This window comes from Leptidea sinapis, chromosome 30, assembly GCF_905404315.1.
Source record: "Leptidea sinapis chromosome 30, ilLepSina1.1, whole genome shotgun sequence".
Classification (NCBI taxonomy): Eukaryota; Metazoa; Arthropoda; class Insecta; order Lepidoptera; family Pieridae; genus Leptidea; species Leptidea sinapis.
In genome coordinates, this window is record NC_066294.1 from 884,302 (window position 1) to 906,329 (window position 22,028).

Sequence of the window (22,028 nt, forward strand, 5' to 3'; positions counted from 1 at the left end):
TTCATTTAATTTAAACTTGCTCGATGCTATGGTTAAGTTGTTGTTATGTTATTCATAACATACATATTTGTAACATAAATAAAATATTTTACGTAACACAAACATGTAAGAAGACGTTATATTAAGTATACATCAGACACATCACGAGAATCTTGAAGGGAATCAGACTCGCCCTTTCAATGCACTCACGAAAGCTATTCATGTTACGAATTTGCATATCGCATCTGCTTTATATGGACTTTCCCTTCATTTTCATAAAATACGTAAATAGAAGCTTATTTTCTGGCAGGTTACGTCTGTAAGCTTGAATATGAATTTTTATATGTTTGTGCACACAATATTAGGAGTAAAGGATGAAATTGCTGCTTTATGAGAACTTCAGGTAGAAATAATTTCTAATAATTTTTCTTAAGGTAAAGTATATTGAGTAAATCGAATTATTTATGGTTGTAATCTATAATTTATGGCCATGTCACGAGAAGGCCATTTATGCCTTTACGTTAGAACTATGGGAACCTGGACTCTAAATACTTTGAGAAGTTATTTTGCAGGCTGTAAAAAATTATTTCAGCCATAATGTTTCGAAGTTCAGTACAACAAACATCTACTGTACTTAGTAAAGATCTGAGGAAACTGTGGTGATTTAATTATGAAGTGATCACCGAACAGTTACCATAACTTTTCCATGTGTAAGACACTTTCCATCGCCCGTCACCATTCACCCCAACAGTCCTTTGTTGTCAATTCTATATGATAAGGCAGGCATGGAAGGCAGTTTTTTTAACTCACTCTTGTATTTTTCTTACTTTTGAGTCTTTTGTGGCATCATTACACAAAGAGTAAAGTAAAGTAAAGTATTCATTTATTCATGACAACACAAAACATTATATACATAGTAAAATTAACAAATTTAAAAATACGGCGTCATGAAAAGGACACCCACTCAGCATTTTTTGGAATTGAAATAAGGATCACCCCAATTCCAACACTGATTTTCAGTAGGTATCTAGCAAGTCGACCTGTTGACAGCAGCTGTAGACAACACGGTTCCTTTATTAAGACCTATCTTAAAAGTAACCGTCTACAAATATTACAAAAAGAGAAGAAACTAAACTAAGCTAGATTGAATTAAATGGGAGTTTTAAAAGATTTTTTTTTATCAAAATAAATAGGGTATATTTTGTGTTTTCTTTTTTATTATTATTGAAGCTGTTTATTTTATGATTATTATTATTTTTGTGCCTCTAAACACTTTTGTTTCTCTAATAGAAAAGATTTAAGTTTGTTTTTAAAAGAGAACTAACTTTTTTGATCTTTAATAGGTGGCAAATCATTCCAGCATTTGGAGGCGCTGTATTTAAAGCTACCCCTAAATGCTGCTGTACCGTGTAGAGGCACTTCGAGGAGAATCTTACCGTGACGCATCTGATAACTCTCATTTGAGTCCGACATCCACTTAAGCCTTTTATATAGGTAAAATGGTATTCTATATTTAATCACACTAAAAAGTAACGAGGCAAAATGTAGCTGCCTACGAAACTCCATCTTCATTATGTTGTTGGTGTTCAAAAAGGTTGTTATGTGTGCGCGGTAAGGAACATCGTAACAAAATCTTGTGCAAGCATTTTGTACCCTTTGTATAAGTTTTTTTGAAGACACCAACAACCTAGACTCAATCACTGTAATTGCGTAGTTAAATTTAGAAAGAATCAGTGACTCACATAGTTCTTTGCGAACGCAAACGCTTAGCGAATTTCTGATTCGGTAAAGTAACTTTAGCCTATAAAAACAATTTTTGGCGACACCAAGAATATGGTTTTGAAATCGCAAGGCTTCGTCAAATATAACTCCCAGATTGCGCGCTTCAGAGACTCTGTCTATTTGTACTCCATTTACAAAAATTTGGGTTTTTTTTCTGATATTATGTTTACTTGATGATGACTGCCTAATATCATATATTTTGTTTATTTCGCATTTAATTCAACACAGTTATTTTTTGACCATATAGAAATACGATTTAGGTCTTCCTGTAATTTTACAAGTGCAGAATCCAAATCTCCTACTTTAAAAGATATGTACAACTGAATATCATCAGCATATATATGATATTTGCAGTTTTTTATACAGTTAATAACATCAGCTGTGTAAAGTATTAACAAAAGTGGCCCCAAAATTGAACCTTGAGGAACTCCTCCACACAGATGGGCGCAACGAGAGATACTAGTGCTAAGTCCATTTACAGACATAATGTTGACGACCTGTGAACGATTACAAATAAAGGTTTTAAACCAGCAGATAGTCTCTGGTTCGAAACCGTAAAAAGATAGATTCGTTAAGAGTACTTCGTGGTTTATTGAGTCGAAAGCCCGGGAAACGTCTAATAAAATCAAAATAGTACACTCTCCTCAAAGACTATAAAAAAAATAATTTGTAAAAATATGCATCTGTAAGTATTTGTTTAAAAGAGTGGCAACTAGTTTCTTAGCGCAAAAAAAGAATACTGGGAGAGATTTATGCGCCGCTTCTTCTCTCTCAGAGCGCCATTTGCTTCCGAAGCGGTAGTTGTATCAATTATATTAGAAATGACATCAAAAAGAATTCTAAAGGAATCAATTTTGCCTTTAAAAAAATAATTGTCTTTTATGCCTTACGTCATCTCCTTATAATAGCTATACCTTTAACATATCAATATGTGTATGTTGTTGTTCTAATATTATTCAATGGTAATAGTTTTTCGATTCTGGTCTTTCGACCGGGTATCTTTACTCGGTAATATATTTCTTCCAAATTATATTCAACTACAATCATACTAGAATAAACTGCAAGCGGTTTATTGTTTCACAGTTGTACAATCTGACTATTTTGAGCAAAAAGAGAGGTTTCATTCGTAAACTTTCTTGTTGTATAAACAAACTGGATACATACATCAGAATAAATAATCTTTCTTCCTTTTATTTATGACATACTGTTACTGGTATTGATAGTCGTATTCACTCGTCTGAAACGTCATTTGGCTGAAATCACTTTAGTTTTAGTAGTATAAGAGAGCTCTTATATACTCAGAGCTGTCGTCTGCAAGAGGGACACGCTCGTACCAGCTACAGATATTACTGTTTGTAGTTTAGGTGTACGGGCAGTGTAGGGGAAGTGAATACATATAAAACATGTTTTGTATGCTTTCACTGTTACGAGTAATTTTGCATTACTGTACATATATATGTGGTGCAATATTTTTGATTAAAAAGTCAATTATATTTTAGTATTCAAATCCCATGCTATAGTCATTTACCCATAACATACTCCTGTAAACATTTCACGAATGAAGAACAGTAGATGATATATTTAATATAAAAAATCCTCGTGTCGCGGTGTTTGTTGTCAAACTCTTCCGAAACGGCTGAACCGATTTGTATGAAATGTTGTGTGCATATCAGGTAGGTCTGAGAATCGGCCAATATCTATTTTTTATACCCCTAAATGATAAGGGTAATAAGTAATATAGTACCCCTTCATATTTATTTTTTTGGCAATTTTATTATTTTATTTTACTATGATTCAGCATTCAAAAATACATACAACTTCAAATTTTCGCCCTTCTACGATCTTCAACTGATTTTTTATCGCGATTTTTATATTATTCTGTTCCATATAGTCCGCTATAGGCTTGCAAGATGGCAATTGAATATAATAATTGGAGTAGGAACGATATATTTGGTGGGTCTGAGAATCGGTTGCATCTATTTTTTATATCGCATATTTTTTTTAATTACTTTATATGGCAATACAACGTTTGCAGGGACAGCTAGTTTTATATGAATTTATACAATTCCGTCGTGGAAAAATTCGGTAACACGATTCCGCATGATTGTAACTAGTCTGGCCATAAATATTGTTACAACTTAGTAAATCTAATTTTTAATTTATTAAATATTTTCCGCCATTTCACAGATTTTTTAGCTTTGCACTAAATCAATAATAGAGTGGGGTGTTAAAGAAAATTAAATTGTAGCGGTATCAAACACAAAGTCGGAGTCGTTGGTTATTTCCAAGAGACTTCAAAAGCTAGGTATCAGTCGTATATCGGCCGTTTTCAATAACGTATCTCTAGTTACGGATAAATTGCTGTCACCGTTTAATGACAAGATCTTATGTATCCATAGTTATGTCCAATATAGTTATAGTCTTATGCTTTATGTCGATAGGTTATTGAAATGTAAGTAAGTTTAAAAGGATAGATTTGTCTACCTCTTGTAACTTAAACTAAAGATAGATAGGTTATTGAAAACGGTCGTATATCAAACTATCGATAGATATACCAACACATTATCGATCAAAGACTATGGTCAAAAGATCCAGGTGGTCGATGGTGTTAGAACTTAAAAGCGGTTATAGCTATTAAAGCCAGTTTTCTCCGAAATCCTGGAAACAAAAAAATATGTCGCGACAAATTAAGATTTCCGGTAGAACTCATTCACGTATCGTCAAAGAAGACCTAAATCTTGATGCTTATCGTTGATTTACAGGACATGCCCTAAATAAATACCGACAGTTAAAGGGAGTGGTTCGATTCAAGCAAAATGACACTGTCTTCTCATAGCCCCAAAAAAGCTTTGGTCATGGTTTGTTTAGGGGTTTCATAGCAATTAGTCATAAAGATTTACTTTTATGAAAAAGGAGTAGTCTTCATGCAAAGTGTATCAAGACACTGCTACGTTTCCTGAAACCTCTTAGCAATACACTTTTAAAATGCTTTATAGACTTTTTTCTCTGGTCACAAAGCACGAACTCCCCAAATTGGGTTGGAAGTTAACGTTCTGGACATTACAAGAGCTGAAGACTGGCCCTCCTCTAGCTCTGATCTGAATCCTTGGATCTATATAGATCTATATATTATTGTAGTTTTACAAAATATGACCTGCTGTAAGTAGCACGCCAACATCAAGTCTCTTAAGAAACCCCTAGATAAACAGTAAAAAAAATCTCATGAACACAGAACACGTAATACATACCTACAGTGTTGAAATTTATTAATTCGTGGCCAGACAGATGAACAGCTTTAAAAGCAAAAATTTTAAAGCATTTCAAACTGAATTTGTTTTTCAGTTTGTTTCATTGTTTTTCTTTCAATTTTTCACTAAGACTTCAACCAAAGATATACAATTTAATTTTTATGAAGATTATTACGTCATAGAAATTATTAATTTAAAAAGACTTTTTAAATCTGATCGCATTTTGTTATTGTTCACTATACTGTCACTGCATGGCGTTTTTCTTGCATGGAAGTTCTTATCTTGTGTAATGTGCATTGGTATTAAATTAAAGAGATAATCAAGAAACATTATTTTATCAAGAATAATAAACCTGTAAATCGAATAAAAATAAATGCATTTTTTTTCTTAACAGAATAATTAATCAAATTATATTTACATAAACGAAATATATATCGAAATCTTATTATGTAATGTTTGATTAGAATATTATGTAAAAGTGGGCTATGCTGCAGGTCACAGCTAGTTTTATGAAACATATATTATGTGAGACACATAGATAATGTTCAATACATTAAGTAAACTTTCTCAATCTCCCTAGGGCGGGAACCTCAATTGCAAGTTTGGAGAGGTGTGAAGTGGTCTACTCGAATATCAGATTAAAGACGCGAACTAAATTTCCAATTCGATTGCAGATATCTTGAAATCGTTTCCAAAAGGCCACTTCGTTCCAACTTTCAAATTGATTTTTTATCGTACGGTGGAGTTACATTTGGTAGGTGGTGAATTTTCGCATTTCTAAATTATCGTATTGAAATGTGACTTGATTCTATTCTATTGGTTTACTACAAAGGTTAATAAAAATAATATTGTTGGTATATCGGTAGATGACCGCTTGAATCTTTTAATAACATAAGAAGTTTATTCATTACAGACATAAAACATATAATATTAAAAGGTAGAATACTATGTTGTGCAGACATGACGTACGGTATTTTGCTGTGGTGTCATGCTGACATTGATATTGTGTAGGCATTATCTATAAATAAATTAAAATGGTTTATTAAACATTGGCTCTGTCGTAAAACCTGCTACTCCACAGCTGAATATATTTATTAGCCTGGAATTAGATTATGATTATTTCATAGCAATAACAATGACAGTACAATATTGTATATTTTATCAAAGCGCAAAAAAATAATGGTGGTAGAGATTCTCGCGCCACTTCTTCTCTCTCAGGCTGAGATCTATGGATGAGGTATATATATATATATATATACTTACTCTATGCTCTATCACCTGTCAAACGACTATAAAAATGCAATCAAATATCATGCTAAGCTTACACTCAGCTATGTTTTATGTAAGTAAAATCTGAGCAAAGTCTCTCTCTATAGATATTAATCTCAGAGCGCCATTTGTTTCAGAAGCGGTAGTAGTGCTAAAAATGACATCAAAAAGAATCCTAAAGTAATCAATTTTGAGAAAATAAATGCCTTTTATGTCTTTTATTACGATCTGTCAAAGACCACTATCTTGTTTCGTGACTCTCGCATAATTTCGTCAAGAGCAGTCTGCCGACCTTATAAAGAACTAAAATAATATTGGTGGCAGTGGCAGGCGAGGCACGAACCGAAACGATGTGTTGTTAGTGAACCGCCCTACCTATTGTACCACCGGCACTATTGAAAATTATGTAATAAAATATAATAAGAAATTATTAAAGTAAAAACACATAATAAATAGAAAAAACGAACATTACTTTCAATACCAAAATCAAGCGTTTATACAAACTTTTGTACAAATAAATATAAATATAATAAACTTTTAAACTCAAACATTAAAAGAAATATAAATAATTTTAACGAAAATCTCAAAAAGTCGAGAAAATTTTCTTAACAAACAAGACTTCAAATGGCAACCGGTGTTTACTGTTCAAGTTTAGTTGAGAACTGTCGAGGGCTCGTTACAGAATACAGACACTGATATTCATATACAATCAGCCGGAAACACACGGGAACCAGATGCGATCGGAGACGCGTGCCTTATAGTTATAGATATCTTTATTAATATCAGTATATATTATATATCAAGTCCTAACTTTATTATCAATTAAACTAATTAAAGTGATTTTAGTAGCAGCTCGCGGCAGATCCTATACTGCTCGCTACTCATCTACGCATTCATCTTATCCTACATCATTAGATAGTTATAACAATTAATAATTCAAGTAGTAACTCACGTCCTATCTTATTTATGTACCCTGAAGCAAATGCCATTGAGGTTAATTCATACATTGTGGATACATTCAAAACAGAAAGAAACTCCATAGGAGTGGCTTATACATAGATAAGTTACCCTTTTATCGTAATTCCAGGTAAAATATAAATATTGTACCTTAGTAAAACCCTTCAAAAGCATAATTAGACATACCTAATATGTTTTCAATAATGTGATAATATAAATTATTACTTTGGTGTTTTTTTTTGTAAATTGTGTTTCAGCTTTGATAAGTTTTTAAATAAACATACTAGGTTTAGATATACCTATTTTCAGATGAAAACGAGACCTGTCAGTAGATTTATGTATGATGAACAAAAAACAATACACAGCATTTTTTGAAGACAGGCCTGTTGTTAGCTTGTTTAACTAAAATATCATAATTTTATCTAATAAAAAAGATAAGTAAAAATAAAATCAAATTAAATCGTAAAAATATAATTTGAACTATGGCATTTGTTAGAGTATGGGTAGCTGATGATCATTTATTATTAGGTCACGTGCAACTGCTTAAACCTCCAAGCAATTCCAAAAAAGGGATGTTTTATTAGCTCCATACACTTTGATATGCTATGAAATTATGTAATTCATAAAAATGACAAAATTCTGACGATCTTGTAGCACATTTAAATCTGTATTTCAAACCAATTTTTGAGCAAGCAAGAAAGTTTGCTGTTTAGCTCGTACGATACAAATCCGCAACTGGGAGGACACATGGCGCTGAGATGACACTAATGAGAAAAGGAACTTGGAACCTAAAATAAATTTTGTTTTAATAATACTAAAATAAGTAAGGCCTTTGTTTTGATTGTAGCGGTTTTTGATAAAAAGTTAGGGATGCTGGATAAAAGCCTTAAATATCAACTGAATAAGTTTTTTTTCAATTCATCTCTTCATGAGGTTACTAAGGGTTCAATGAAGGAAACTGCTTCAACGAACTGTATAGAAGTTATAATATAAGAGTCCATAGTAATTCAAACAAAATAATTATTGTTTTATTTTTTTGCTATTTTATCTACATATTAAAGATGTTTCCAAGGATATATGTAATTATTTAACTTTTATTCTTCAGTAGAGGTCAAGGTAGAGTCACATAATGATATAAATCTTGTCATATTCAATTTGAGCCACTGAAAATATATATTCATAATTTAAATATACGGCTTGTTTTTGGTTCTCTTGACATCCCACCAATACGAGTTTAACAATTTCGAGTGACTAAGAATTTTGTGGTCTTGGAAGAGAAGTCAAAGTTGGTGACGGAAAAGATCAAACTTGCTTGGTTCATTGATGCTATATTTGCTATAGATTAACACCGCAACTCTACGTCACATCTACCAGTGGGAGGCTCCATTGCACAGGATGCCGGCTAGGTTATGGGTGGGTATACAGAACGACGCCTATTTCTCCAGTGAACCAGTAATGTGTAAGCATTATTGTCTTTCGGACCGAAGGGCACTGTAGCTAGTAAAATTACTGGGCAAATGAGACTTGACATCTTATGTCTCAAGGTGACGAGCACAGTAGTAGTGCCGCTCAAAATTTTTGGGTATTTCAAGAATCCTGAGCGGCACTGCATTATAATGGGCAGGGCGTATCAATTACCATCAGCGGAACGTCTTGCTCGTCTCGACCCTTATTTTCATTTAAAAAAAACCTGAACTGGCTGGTGTCACTCATCCTCTGGATGCCGTGGATCCACAAAGAGCTGACACAGCATTACCTATTATTTTCTATCAATTATAATACTAATATGAATCGAGAAGCCATTTGGCCTTATTTATGTGCTGTGTGTTCTTTTTTGAAAGGGGACGATAGACGAACAAACGTACATTTGACGACCCATATAGCCGAATGGTTAGTGACCCTGACTACTAAGCTAGAGGTCCGGTTCGAATCCCGGTAGGTGCAATCATTTATATGATAAATATGGATGTTTGTTTCCGAGTCATGGATGTTTATATATACTTATGTATGTTTAAGTATGTATATTGTATTGAATATATCGTTGTCTTATACCCATAGTACAGGCTATGCCTAGTTTGGGGCAAGATAATTTCTGTAAGAATGTGTCAATATTATTATTATTATTCGCACGTTGCACGTCGACGAGCGCGACATCTCCGCTACGCCTCCGTCTTTGCCGCACGCAGAGGTTGTTTTCGTCAATATTGTCCTGTCTAAAGCACCCGTGTTGAAATGCTTGAAGATATATTGTGCATACTTTCCACATAGCCCTGAACAGCTCGACGGACAACAAGGTCTTTTCGAATTTCTGTCCAATATAATCATGAATAATTCAAATGATAGATATTTAATTTTGGGCGACTTCAACATAAGTAATGCTAGGTGGGATAAGACCCCAAATCATGTATTCAGTGATGCATTGTCAATAGTAAATCCGTCTAGTGGAAATCTAGAATATATCTTAAACTCTTTTCTTTGTTTCGCTGGATTATATCAATTTAACGGCATCCTAAATAATAATAGTAGACTTCTAGACTTAGTAATAACAAATTTTCTTTGCTCTGTTTCACGTTGTTCTGAACCACTGATAAGCGAGGATGCACAGCATCACCCGGCATTAGTTATACGTAGCGCATTGGATCAGGAAACATCTTGTCTCCCTCCCGCACCGCGGCTAGTGCGCCGTTTTCACCATGCAGACTATGACGCGATTAATAATGCTCTTTCTAAAATTGACTGGTGCATTGAATTAAACTCTGACAATGTCGCAGTATCAATTGATAATTTTTATAACATTATCAACACTATAATAGATCAATACGTTTCCCTGAAACAAGTTAAGCAATCACATAGATACCCATCCTGGTACTCTAAACGACTTATTAAAATAATAAAAAATAAATTAAAGGCTCATAGAAAATGGAAAATTTATGGTCGAGAATCTGATTACCAACTTTTCTCAGAGCTTCGGAACATTCAGGAAGAAACACAAATTTCATGTTACAATCAATTTTTGGATAGAGCAGAGAATAACATAGGCACAAATACAAAATTCTTCTGGTCTTTTATAAAAAACAAAATCAATAGCACCCAGTTTCCTGAGACAGTTTATCTGGACAATCAAACAGCTACAGAAGGCGCTCATATTGCTGAGCTCTTCAATAATTACTTTTTATCTGTCTTTGAATCACATAATAACACTCTGTACCTAGACTCAGATACTGAAAGTTCTCATTTAGTTGACATTTGCTCTGTAAAGTGTACCACCCCTTTAGTAAAAAAATATTTAAAAAATATAAACGTATCTAAAGGAACCGGTCCAGATGGTATTTATCCTATATTTTTGTGTAACTGCTATATGAATTTGGCGCCACCCTTATCCATACTTTTCAATTTATCTTTAAAACAAGGCCTTATGCCAGATTACTGGAAAATGTGTTACGTTACTCCAATTCTTAAAAGCGGTGATAGACACGATATAAAAAACTATAGACCTATATCAAAACTTTCTACTATTCCTAAATTATTTGAGAAAATAGTCTATGATACTATTTACCCAGCTGTAAGAAATATTTTATCAATAAACCAACACGGTTTTCTTAACAAAAGATCCACTGAGACCAATCTTTGTGAATTAGTGGATATAGTAATTAGGGCTATGGACGAAGGACATCAGGTTGATGCCATTTATACTGATTACTCAAAAGCTTTTGATAAAATATCTCATTTTATATTAATTAAGAAATCGTATCCATGGCAACCTTCTAAGATGGCTAGAAAGTTACCTTACACATAGAACCCAATCAGTAACGATTAAAGGCTATACTTCCAACTTTGTCCCCATTACTTCTGGCGTTCCCCAAGGATCTCATCTTGGTCCTTTATTATTTAATATTTTCATCAACGATATAGACAATTTATTTCGGTATACAAGCTCTCTTCTATACGCTGATGATAATAAAATATTTACAAAAATTAAGAATTCATATGATAGCATCCTCCTCCAGACTGACTTGAATAAGCTTGGTAATTACTGCTTAAAAAATGGTCTCACTATAAATATTGAAAAATGTTGTGCCATAAGTTTTACAAGAAAATCTAATCCAATACTGTATAATTATCAGATATATGACACGAAATTAAAAAGAGTTCAAGAGGTTAGAGATTTGGGGGTAATCCTGGATAGAGAACTCACATTTAGAACCCACTATGATCGTATAATTAATAAATCATATAAAATGCTTGGTTTCATTTTAAGGCAGAGAAGTGAGTTTAAAAAATTGCATACATATTTAATTTTATACAACGCTTTTGTCAGGTCACATCTTGAGTATGCGTCAGTTGTTTGGAACCCCTGCAATAATATTCATATAAACTGCTTGGAACGTATTCAAAATAAATTCATTAAGCATTTAGAATTCCGACAACATTTAGATCCCACGTTTAATTTTCACTCCAACGATTTAAGTTCTTTGAAAGACCGTCGAACCCATAGAGACATAATATTTTTATATAAATTATTACATCATATAGCTGATGCTCCATATCTATTAAGTAAAATAGGATTACATTGCAGAAGGCCTACATCCCGATGTAAAGATGTATTAGATGTTGCCTATGCGAGAACAGTACATGGAAAGAACAGGTTTATAATTCGGGCATGTAGCTGTTATAATAGAGCATACAGTCATATTGAAATATTTCATGAAAAGTTAAATGTTTTCAGATCATTGGTTTGTGATAATTTAAATAATTACTGATTTTTTTAACCCCATTCTTACATTTTTTTTCTGAATACTTATCTCATTTGTAACTAATTCATTATAGTATTGTATAATAGGCGTGTATAGTATTGTGTAACTTATATAGCTTGTAATTAGTTGTTAATTTGTATTACTTTTGTTTTGTGGTTTTTATCTTACCATTGCTTACCTTTTAACTAAAAGTGTCGTATAAATTGTTGGAAACTTCACTGGTGAAAGTGTAAGTTTTAAGATTTGTTAATATTTAAGTATCATAATACTCTTTGTTTCCTATACATGAATAAATAAATAAATAAATAAATTATTAATACATACAGGTCATCTGATGTCTGTCTGTCTTTCATGTGATCTCAGCGGTCCATACTCTCTTGTATCAACAGAGGAATCACAAAATCGTTCCCAGCCTTAAACATATCATAAATCCGAAAACCGGGGCTCTGTGGTGAGAGTGAACGGAGTATCAATTGCGCCACGGAAACTTTTGAAAAAATTTTTGTTTCATATCTCTCCTTACTCCACATGTCATGGAAAATATGTTAACTGTTATATTTTTTGAAAACCAGTGTGGGTATTGTAAAACAAGTTTATTTAATTTTGTTTATAAACAATATCACAGTATAACGTACAACTATATCTCTTGAAAATCAACAACATTTCTAACAATAAAATAAATTGACTATTTTTAAATCGTATTTACTATTCCATAGACTGTTCGTAGTTATCATAAAAAAATATACGCAGAACTGGTTTTATGGAAGGTTTAAAATAAACAAGTTAGTTTGAGTTCACAAAGCATAAATTGGACAATTCGGTACTCGATTGTGATGGCGGAGGATAGAACAGTAAATAAAAAAACTACGTTTGAAAAAACCGACTTCAAAAACTGAAAAGTATAAAATAACTAGAAATTTAATTTAATACACGTCTTATGCAAAGTCTTTACTTTTAATATTAATAAAATACCATTATTTATATTGATACGTTCTAAGTCGGTATTTTAGTTATTTTATACTTTTCAGGTTAGAAGTATTTTTTTTTGTACTTTTTAGTTTCAGTTTATAATAAAAATATATAATCAACCTGACAGAAAACTACTAAAAAAACCGTAAACAAAAAAAAAATTGTCATTAAATAAAAAAAAATACAAAAAAACAACCGCCTTCAAAAACACTATTCCAAAACAATAGATATAATGTGCACTAAAAAGTTTAAAAATAATTGCGTATTTTTATACAATCTAATTAATTAATCTTATTCTAGTTACGATTATTGTTATTTTTGGAATAAAAAAAAATACCGATGAATTGAGAACCTCCTCCTTTTTTGAAGTCGGTTAAAAATTGTTCATAAAATGAAAACTACTGGACCAAACTAAGTAAATTTCTTATGGGACCAAGAAGAATTACGTAAATCGGATCATAAACCTAAACGTAAAAAAAATACCGATCGAATTGAGAACCTCCTCCTTTTTGAAGTCGGTTAAAAATGATGTTTGTTTTTTGTTCTCACGTTACTCAGATCTAGTTGTAACTGAAGCTGTGTATGAACGTGAGAGATTCGTGAGAAGAGCACATTACATCACAAACACTTGCTCGTAAATCTGAGCTCCGCGGTGCTTTGTGAGAGTGACGGTTATTCGTTGCTGTTGTTGCTTTGTTGCTGCACCGAGCGGCAACGAGCGGCAACGAGAGCTCTGTTTTATTGTTGTCAACAGATAATAACCGCGACAGGTAGCTAGTTATTACTTGAAAATAATTGACATTTACAGAACAGTGATATATAATGTTAGTGTATAGAACACTTTATGGTACAAATTATTTTATTAAGCGAGCTTGTAAACTCTTTAATGATAACGAAAAACTAATTGACACAAATGTATTCTTTGATAAATTGTCGATCTTAAAAAAAGTTTAAATTGATTTTTTCATGATTTGTTAATTTAATGCTTTAATCTATTTCTATCTATACATTAATATTATCTGTCGCTTTATATACAATATTAAAGTATACCTAATATTTCATTTTATGTCAAATATCGAATTTTATTTAAAATTATCATGTAGCGCAAATCTAGTATATTATATTTAAAAATAAAGGAAACAATAGGTTTTTAAGTAATGTTAAGTATGAATTGTAAAAAGTTTTGTATAACTGTTTGTTTCTGAAATTTAACAAATAAATAAAAAAGTGTAATATGTAATAATTTATGTGTGTTTATTGGTATTTAAATTCATAAAATTATTGCCACCATATGCGGGAAGGTGGAAAGGATGCATAGATATATCAAAGCCAAGTCATATAGGAATAATACAGGTATAGGCATCCAAGGTAAATCAAAATATATAAGGCTTAGCCAGTAGAATATATTAAAATGTGAAATATTTCAACAGATTAAATATTTTTATTAGCTTTTATCGAGAATTGGGATAGATAAATCAGCCCATGACATAAAGGTTTATTTAGATAAAATTGATAGCCTCTCAATATTTAATTTGTAGCTAAATCCAAGTTAATTATTTTATCTTGTACATAATACGAAACCTTTCGTATGTGAGTCCAAATTTGACTTAACCAGTTTTTAATCTTTCATAATCTCAACAAGAATAAAATTTTTCTCCCGCGCTAATTAAATAATTTGGGCAAAACGCCTCAGTCAAAATTTTAATTTAAATCCCTAACATTGTGAGTATAATAAAGAGAGCCAACAGAAATTAAAGTCGTTGCATATTTATAATTTAAATGAATAAATATAAGCTGTTTTAATATTTTTATTTGTGAAGCTTGGTTTCATATTAATACAGGTTATATATAGGATAGGGTCCACTTACATGCTTGACTACACTCTGACGCTATAACATTCATTATTGTTGTCTACTTGCTGACCTGGGAAACGTTGTTTTGCCATATAAATTATATATGTAAACCTTCCTTGAGCTTCAACGAATCTGTTACAAAAGATTTCATTGAAATCGGTTGAATAGTTTAGGAGTTATTAGGGAACATACAAACATACATTCTCTTTTATAGAGATAGATGTTATCTTTAGGCTCTACATATCAAGTGAAATGTCGATACTAGCAAAATGTTTTTAAGGCATTGTGAGGTTGTGCTATGGTACGTATTTTGATATTAAGCCTTTTACTTGTTGTATAGTTTTACTTTTCATTTCATTTCATTTCGTACAAAGGTTCTGCATGTCATACTCTGTATTTGTTATGAGTTTATTTATTACAATTCAGATCTGTTTCGGTCGAAATAAAATTTATTATAATATTTATGGTTAATGTAAATATAAAAACAAAGAATGAAATACGGAAAAAAGTAAACTTAAAGACATAATACGAATCGCAAAAACTGCAAAATGAAATTGGGCAGGCCATATATAAATGGCCAGTAACGAAAGATGGAGCAGTATAGCAATAAACTGGTACCCATTAGACGCCAAAAGAAGAAGAGATAGACCTGGTACTAGATGGAGAGACGACCTAGTAAATTACGAAGGAGTGAAGTGGTCACGCACAACACACAATAAAAACGAATGGAAGAAGAAGGGGAGGCCTTTACCCAGCAGTGGGATGATATATAAAATATTGTAAATAAATTAGTAATAGTTTTAAATTTTGTAATAGGATTTAATAAATAATAAATGAGGTAAATATAAAACAATAAAACACAAATAATAATAAATATAAAATATAAATATATAATAATAATTTATTATTTCTTATTAATTTATTATTTCCGACCGAAGGCTTTTCTAAATCTGTAGTTCCTCAAAGGTAATAGTTTACTTTTCCATACCTATTTGGCTTTAACTATCGGCACATCAGTACCTCTTCGAGTCACAGTAATTGTCATTTTGAGAGAAAGTTATTTAACTTATATATTAAATATATTCTGAGAAAATCAAATTTTAAGAAGAAGGAGGTTACGGGACACCTACTAGAAAGTGATCACCGCCACTAATACCATGCAGCACCCGAGAAATAACAAAGTCCCTTAAGACGCCGTAGCTAGTGAAATTACAGGGCATATGATAACGTATGTCTCAAGGTGAATGCAGTTGTAGCGCCACTCAGATTTTTTGGGTTTTTCAATAATCCTGAGCGGCAATGCATTGTAATGGAGGGCGTATCAATTACCATCAGCTGAACGTCCTGCTCGTCTCTTATTTCCATAAAAAAATGAGAAGTTCATTTTACAGTAATAACAGCATTATATTGCACAAGCAGCGTACCGGGTACCGGAAGATCAATATTGTTAGTTAGAAACTTCTCAAATCACAAGTAAGTCACCCCATATTCCACAAACACACTGATTGCCAGCTGAGTTTATCAAACGTGTTAGTGAACTAGTCCCGCTAATCTCGGCAAGCGATCAGCTCTCACCTCGAGATAAACTTGGCTTCATTAACTGGCGATGTTGATTACTAACTGATAAACCGCCAACGTACCTGTCAACAGAAAACGTACCATTCAATTTCTATGTATTTGATTAAGAAAAGTTTTCTAGTATTATTATATAATATATATATATCATAAGATACATAATAGCTTTAGGGGTAAATGTAACTTTTATAATAAAGTTCCAGCCACTGTTCAGGCATTCTCTGTAAATGAATTTAAATGATTCATTAAAATATGTCTCTCTCGTAAATCCTACTACTCCACAATTGAATATGTAAGTGATCGGACAGCATGAGACTAGATTATGATTATTTAATAGCAATAGCAATGACAGTACAATATTCTATATTGCATTAAAAAGAGCGCAAAATAAAAAATGCTGGGAGAGTTTCTTAACACCGCTTATTCTCTCTCAGAGCGCCATTTGTTTCCAAAGCGGTAGTAGTATCTAGTATATTAGAAATGACATCAATAACAATTCTAAAGGAATCAATTTTGAGATATTAAATACATTTTATGCCTTTTTATTTAAATATTAACTTCGTTATCCTGACAACCTCTTCGTAGAATAATGTACTGTTAACGGTTAGGTATTTTGAATTTAAATTTATATTTACATTTAACATATCATGCCCAAGAATACTATCATTATATTATGGCTTAGGATTAATAATAATAAATAAATTTTAAAAGGTTTTATTATAAAATTTATCTAAGTTATAGTGAATGCTGCATCAAAATCCATAGTGCAGCTTAGGAGGAGTTATCGGATTTACAGACAGACGCGGAACTCGACTTTGTTTATGCAATGTAAAGAATAAATTCATATATAAATATAAATTTCTTTAAAAGGAGATCGTAAAAAACTACGAGGTTTTTTAGGATCCCCTCGCATGTTTACGCAACTTGTTTGCTTCAGTATCGAACTAGAATATCGTCTTAAGTCACGAATTAACACTACTATAACTACTTATAATACATATGAATCATGAATTTAGCTGAATACTTGTGAGAGAGCTCTCCCACACGGGGGTAGAGTGCGAAGCGATGTCGTTCACCGCAACGCGTTCACGTGTGAATAATAATGGATTGCGGTACTTAACTCGCATTTCGTGGTACTTCATTCATCTTCTGAATAGGTATTGATTTATTGCAACAATTTTGTATGGAAATAGTACCTCATTACTAGGATACCAAATAAGTGCTTATTTCTTAAGCGACCTAATTTTGTAAATCTACCCAGTGGTACTAAAAGAAAAAAAAAATATGAGAGCCACATTACAAACTATGTTATTCATTATTAAACTAAACAAATGTTTTTAATCAAGTTTGTCATTTTAATAAACTTAATAATATATGTATATCCATTATATTAATTTTCAAAGTAATTAAAAACATAATAATTATATTGCTCGAACAATAAATCGATTTCTGAAACAGTGCTTTGCAATGTAGATGTATATTAATGTATGTACTAAGGTTATATATCAATATAGATGATTAACATTAAAATTTAAAAGCAGTTGCCAGAAAACAAAAGGATCAAAGACAATATAATGATAATGCGCAACTCACGGCTCATTAACACCATCGTTAGACCCCACACTAATCACTATACAACGTTGGATGGACCCCGCACACATACGCCATAGTTTAAGGTTAGGACACATATTAAACAAGGGAGAAAATTATAACATGAAAGCAAGAACTGTTACATTTTTATGAGGGTGTCGTAGACTAAAAGTCACCTGGAAACGAAAACCTTTTTACGATGACTTCGTTGTTCGTTTGTGACAGTGTAACTTAAGTTCGTAACGTAAGTTAAGCCCCTATACTAACAAATAATAAATACCCCAGATGGCTCAACTTAACATAACATTCATCATAAAGTGCCACAGATTGTATGATGCTATATCTAATGGTAAATGTTAGATTGCTAAATTTCGAGTTATGAACATCACAATTCTAAGGAAACATTGTAATTTTATAAATTCTCTGAAAAAACTTAAAAAATATATTTTGTTATATTGTTTTCCGGGTAGTAGAAGAAATTTAACTAATCAATTCTGATGTAGTAATGGACCGCTCAATCCTCAGTACAGCTGGTGGTTATTGACAAATATGATTGCCCACCCTTTTCTTAGATCATTTTTACAGACGTATACACAGTTAGACTATGACAGTCGTGAAAACGTCGAAAAAAATTGAATATAAAGTTAACCCCTATTTGGAGCAATGCACGCACATTAACACAAACGGCTACGGCAAGATGAAGCCTGTTTTCATCAGGCTTCATCTTGCATTCCCACAGAATAATATTGGGGCTTTGAAAATGTGGCACGACATTGTAGTAGATATTGCATCACTTACTAACAGGTGAACAACTTACTCGACTCTTCACTTCTTAACAAAAATAATATCGATAATGGTTTGAGTGTGTACAACAGCTTTACAAGTAACACGCGAACATATCCGGTGCGCCTGGACGGTTTCCTTTTCCGGTTCCGGTTGTAAAAAGCAAACTCTGTGGGATATAGGCCATGCGACCCTCCCTGCCGGGGCGATTCCCGATTACATATTTAATAATTACAATACAATACTTGTTAGTTAGTTCACAGCGAGTTGTGTCAATACTGAAGTGTGTGCATTTAGAACAAAAAATACCTACAAAGATATAGGACGTTACCAGATCTTAAGTAGGTTAATTTACTCATTTCCTTTCTAGAGAGTACCAGTTGGAAAAGTATTTTGTCATTAACTTAGTGTCATAATACCGAGCGTCACTACACTTCTAATTTACAAAGTATTTTTTAATAATTTGATTATTATTTTTCACCAGAATATAAAAAAGAAAATTATAATATAAACCTCATGTGACTCGAAACAAATTGTCGCAGTAATAATATGGCACACAATTTCACGCAATATAATTTTGCGTAATGCGTTTTTCGCAATCATTTTCCGCAGTTGCTGTGTGATAAGCCCGACTGTGCTTTCTCGCAAAAGTTTACAGGTGTCGCTGTTAGTGAAGTCGTCGTAATGTAACGTTTCATCAATCATAATAAAGTCACAATTTCATGTTATGATAAATTATATAATTTATAATAACTCATATTGCGATAGTATTTAATCACGAGCAAGAGTTTTGTTTGTGTTTGAGTGGCAATCTGAAATTTGGATTCGATTTTGTCCCCCTATTTGATGGTATTCATTGCTTCTCTCGAATCATTTTTCAGTTTTGCTTTTTAGTGCTACTCTCTTATAACATAAATTACCTGTCAGTTGTAGTAATTTAAAAAAAAACGTTCCAACCAGGCTTCTACAGTGTAAAGAAAAAAATCAGCTTATTCTACCGAAGCGATGACATAACAGTGCTTATCATTTCATTTATTTCAATAATTTATATTGATATGGATCGATATAAAACAATTTAATGCATGAGCTACAAATACAGGATTGCGGCGTTGGACACAAAAGATCCGAACTGCAAAGTGCAAGTAAATACAACCGTGCATACAACCAGATAATTTAAGCGCGCTTCTCCTTATCATTTGGGTTTCCCGAGAGTTTACGCAAGTGAACCACTAGCTTCCGCACTGGGCGCAGCATACTGGTCGTCGTAGACTGATTGGTATGGCTCGAACCTGAAGCCCGTGAAGGTTGGAGTCACCGAAATAAGCTATGTGCTCTCTCCTACAGTGCCCTCTTCTGCATATTATCAATAACACGTTGGATCTTGCCTCTGTCATGCATTGTTATGCAGATGCTAGAGATGCCGTATACACCAGCCATGCAGATCTATCTCGCGAAGTCGTCGACCAGTGCAGGATGAAACTTGTATTTTCTACTGAGCCCTCTCCTTAGAAGGTTGCGGAAATAGGTAAAATGAACCTTATGCAATTAAATGTTTACTGTTTGTTCCTTTAAGATTGTTACGAACGTCATGTCAAATATCGGACGTTTGCGAGAGTTATAGAATTGGTTAGATTCATTGGCGTAAGTGAATCTCAACCTTGACCTATCTATCTGTTTTGTTGAAGAATTGTTTACAACTTGTTATTGTTTCAAGTTACTGCCTAGATTGTTTGAGAACATTCGAGAATAATCCTTTCTTTTTTATAGAAGCTTTTTTGATTGTCTTTAGTTAATATTGAAATTTATTTAGTACCTACTATGCAAAAAAAGTGAACATATTAAGGACGATATCTATAACTGGTGACACAAGTACTAGTGCTATTAGTGGCGATGTAATGTTCTGTACCAAGTTATGGGTCCCTAGTAAGGAGTATATTATTGACTGCTACACAATGTAAATTAAGTTGCGGAATTAAACTGGTGTTTTTAACAACTCTACAGTCCTGACACGTTACGATAGTATGTTTATATTTTTATTTATGGATTTTTGCTTGATTATTATTAAAGTATATAATAATCTTTTCAATGCAATTAAGATCTGTGAAAATATTGTAATTTACCAAAAAATATTTATTTGTGAGTGTGGTTATTAGTTTGGTGGGGTATTAGCTATGAAGGAGTGACTGAGCCATACTTTTGAGAAAAATGTATCAAAACATGGGCACAAGTGAATCAAGATACCATTAAAGAAGGTAGTGAAGCTCCTTAACAACACCATGTTCAATAACCAAGAATGGTCATTCCAGAAAGAATCGGCGCCGGGTCATAAAGCTCGGTCTATGCAGTCTTGGTTGGAAACGAACGTTTTGGACTTCGTCAGAGCTGAAGACGGGCCGTCACCTAGATTTTAAGCCATTGGATCATAATCCAGCGGATATAGCTGACATAAATCATAATTTAGAGTCAGTTTTAGAGAGTAGGGCTTGCTCTAAACGCCATGATAATTTGGAGTCGCTTCTTTTGGTAACTGGACTCAACGGTCAAAGGAAGTTTTATATTTATGTATTAAACTAACACAATGTAAAAGTAATAAATGTTATTTGCAATAGAATTTTTCTTCTGTTTCAGTATTTATGGCAAGACTAGTTAAATATGCATGTAAGCACGTAAATATTATTGATCTACACTTAAAATTAAATAATTTAAGCGTATTTCTCATTTTATGAATCTTGTTCAGGGTAAATAATTGGATTTTAATTATCAGTTCAAAAAGGGGCTTGCCAAATAACAATTCGATATTGAAGTCCCTATTTTGTGAGGTACCAAGCCAAGCTCCGCATCCAACGTCATAAAGTAACTCATTTATGACAAGCATCACACGCTACTGAAATATTTGCGCCACCGTTTCTACTGTCTGCTTCGTTACTATTATTATTATATTACCTTTTCTGTCTTTAACACAGCGAATATTAAACAAAGAAAATTACAAATACTTCATACCGAGTGTCAGTGGTAGTAACGCACTATTTTAGATTTCAATACACTCACCAATAACGATTTCCAAAGGGTCAAGGCATTTAACTTCATTCTTTTTCAGTCACACTTAATGACAAGACGTTTACTCTTGACAGATGAAGTGTTTTCAAAATTATATTATCTGCTCCAGATGTTGATCCGGTTTTAAAGTTCAACAAATAATGTGTCGTTAGTATCTACTTAATGAAGTTAAGCCGAAGAAAAACTTCATCAGCACAACAATACGAACGAAA

General features: G+C 32.6%; 1 protein-coding gene and 1 long non-coding RNA gene across 2 annotated transcripts in view; both read right to left on the reverse strand.

Annotated features, from left to right (window-relative positions):
* LOC126973817 (uncharacterized) overlaps positions 1-16,435 on the reverse strand; it is a 143,088-nt gene extending 126,653 nt beyond the window's left edge. The window contains exon 1 of the mRNA XM_050821158.1: positions 16,387-16,435. Within this exon, the coding sequence (XP_050677115.1) occupies positions 16,387-16,408 (22 nt within the window). The 5' untranslated portion in view covers positions 16,409-16,435. The remainder of the gene's footprint in view (positions 1-16,386) is intronic.
* The window catches only part of LOC126973838 (uncharacterized), a 453,438-nt gene that overhangs the window by 180,602 nt on the left and 250,808 nt on the right, over positions 1-22,028 (reverse strand). The gene's annotated exons all lie outside the window — the stretch shown is intronic.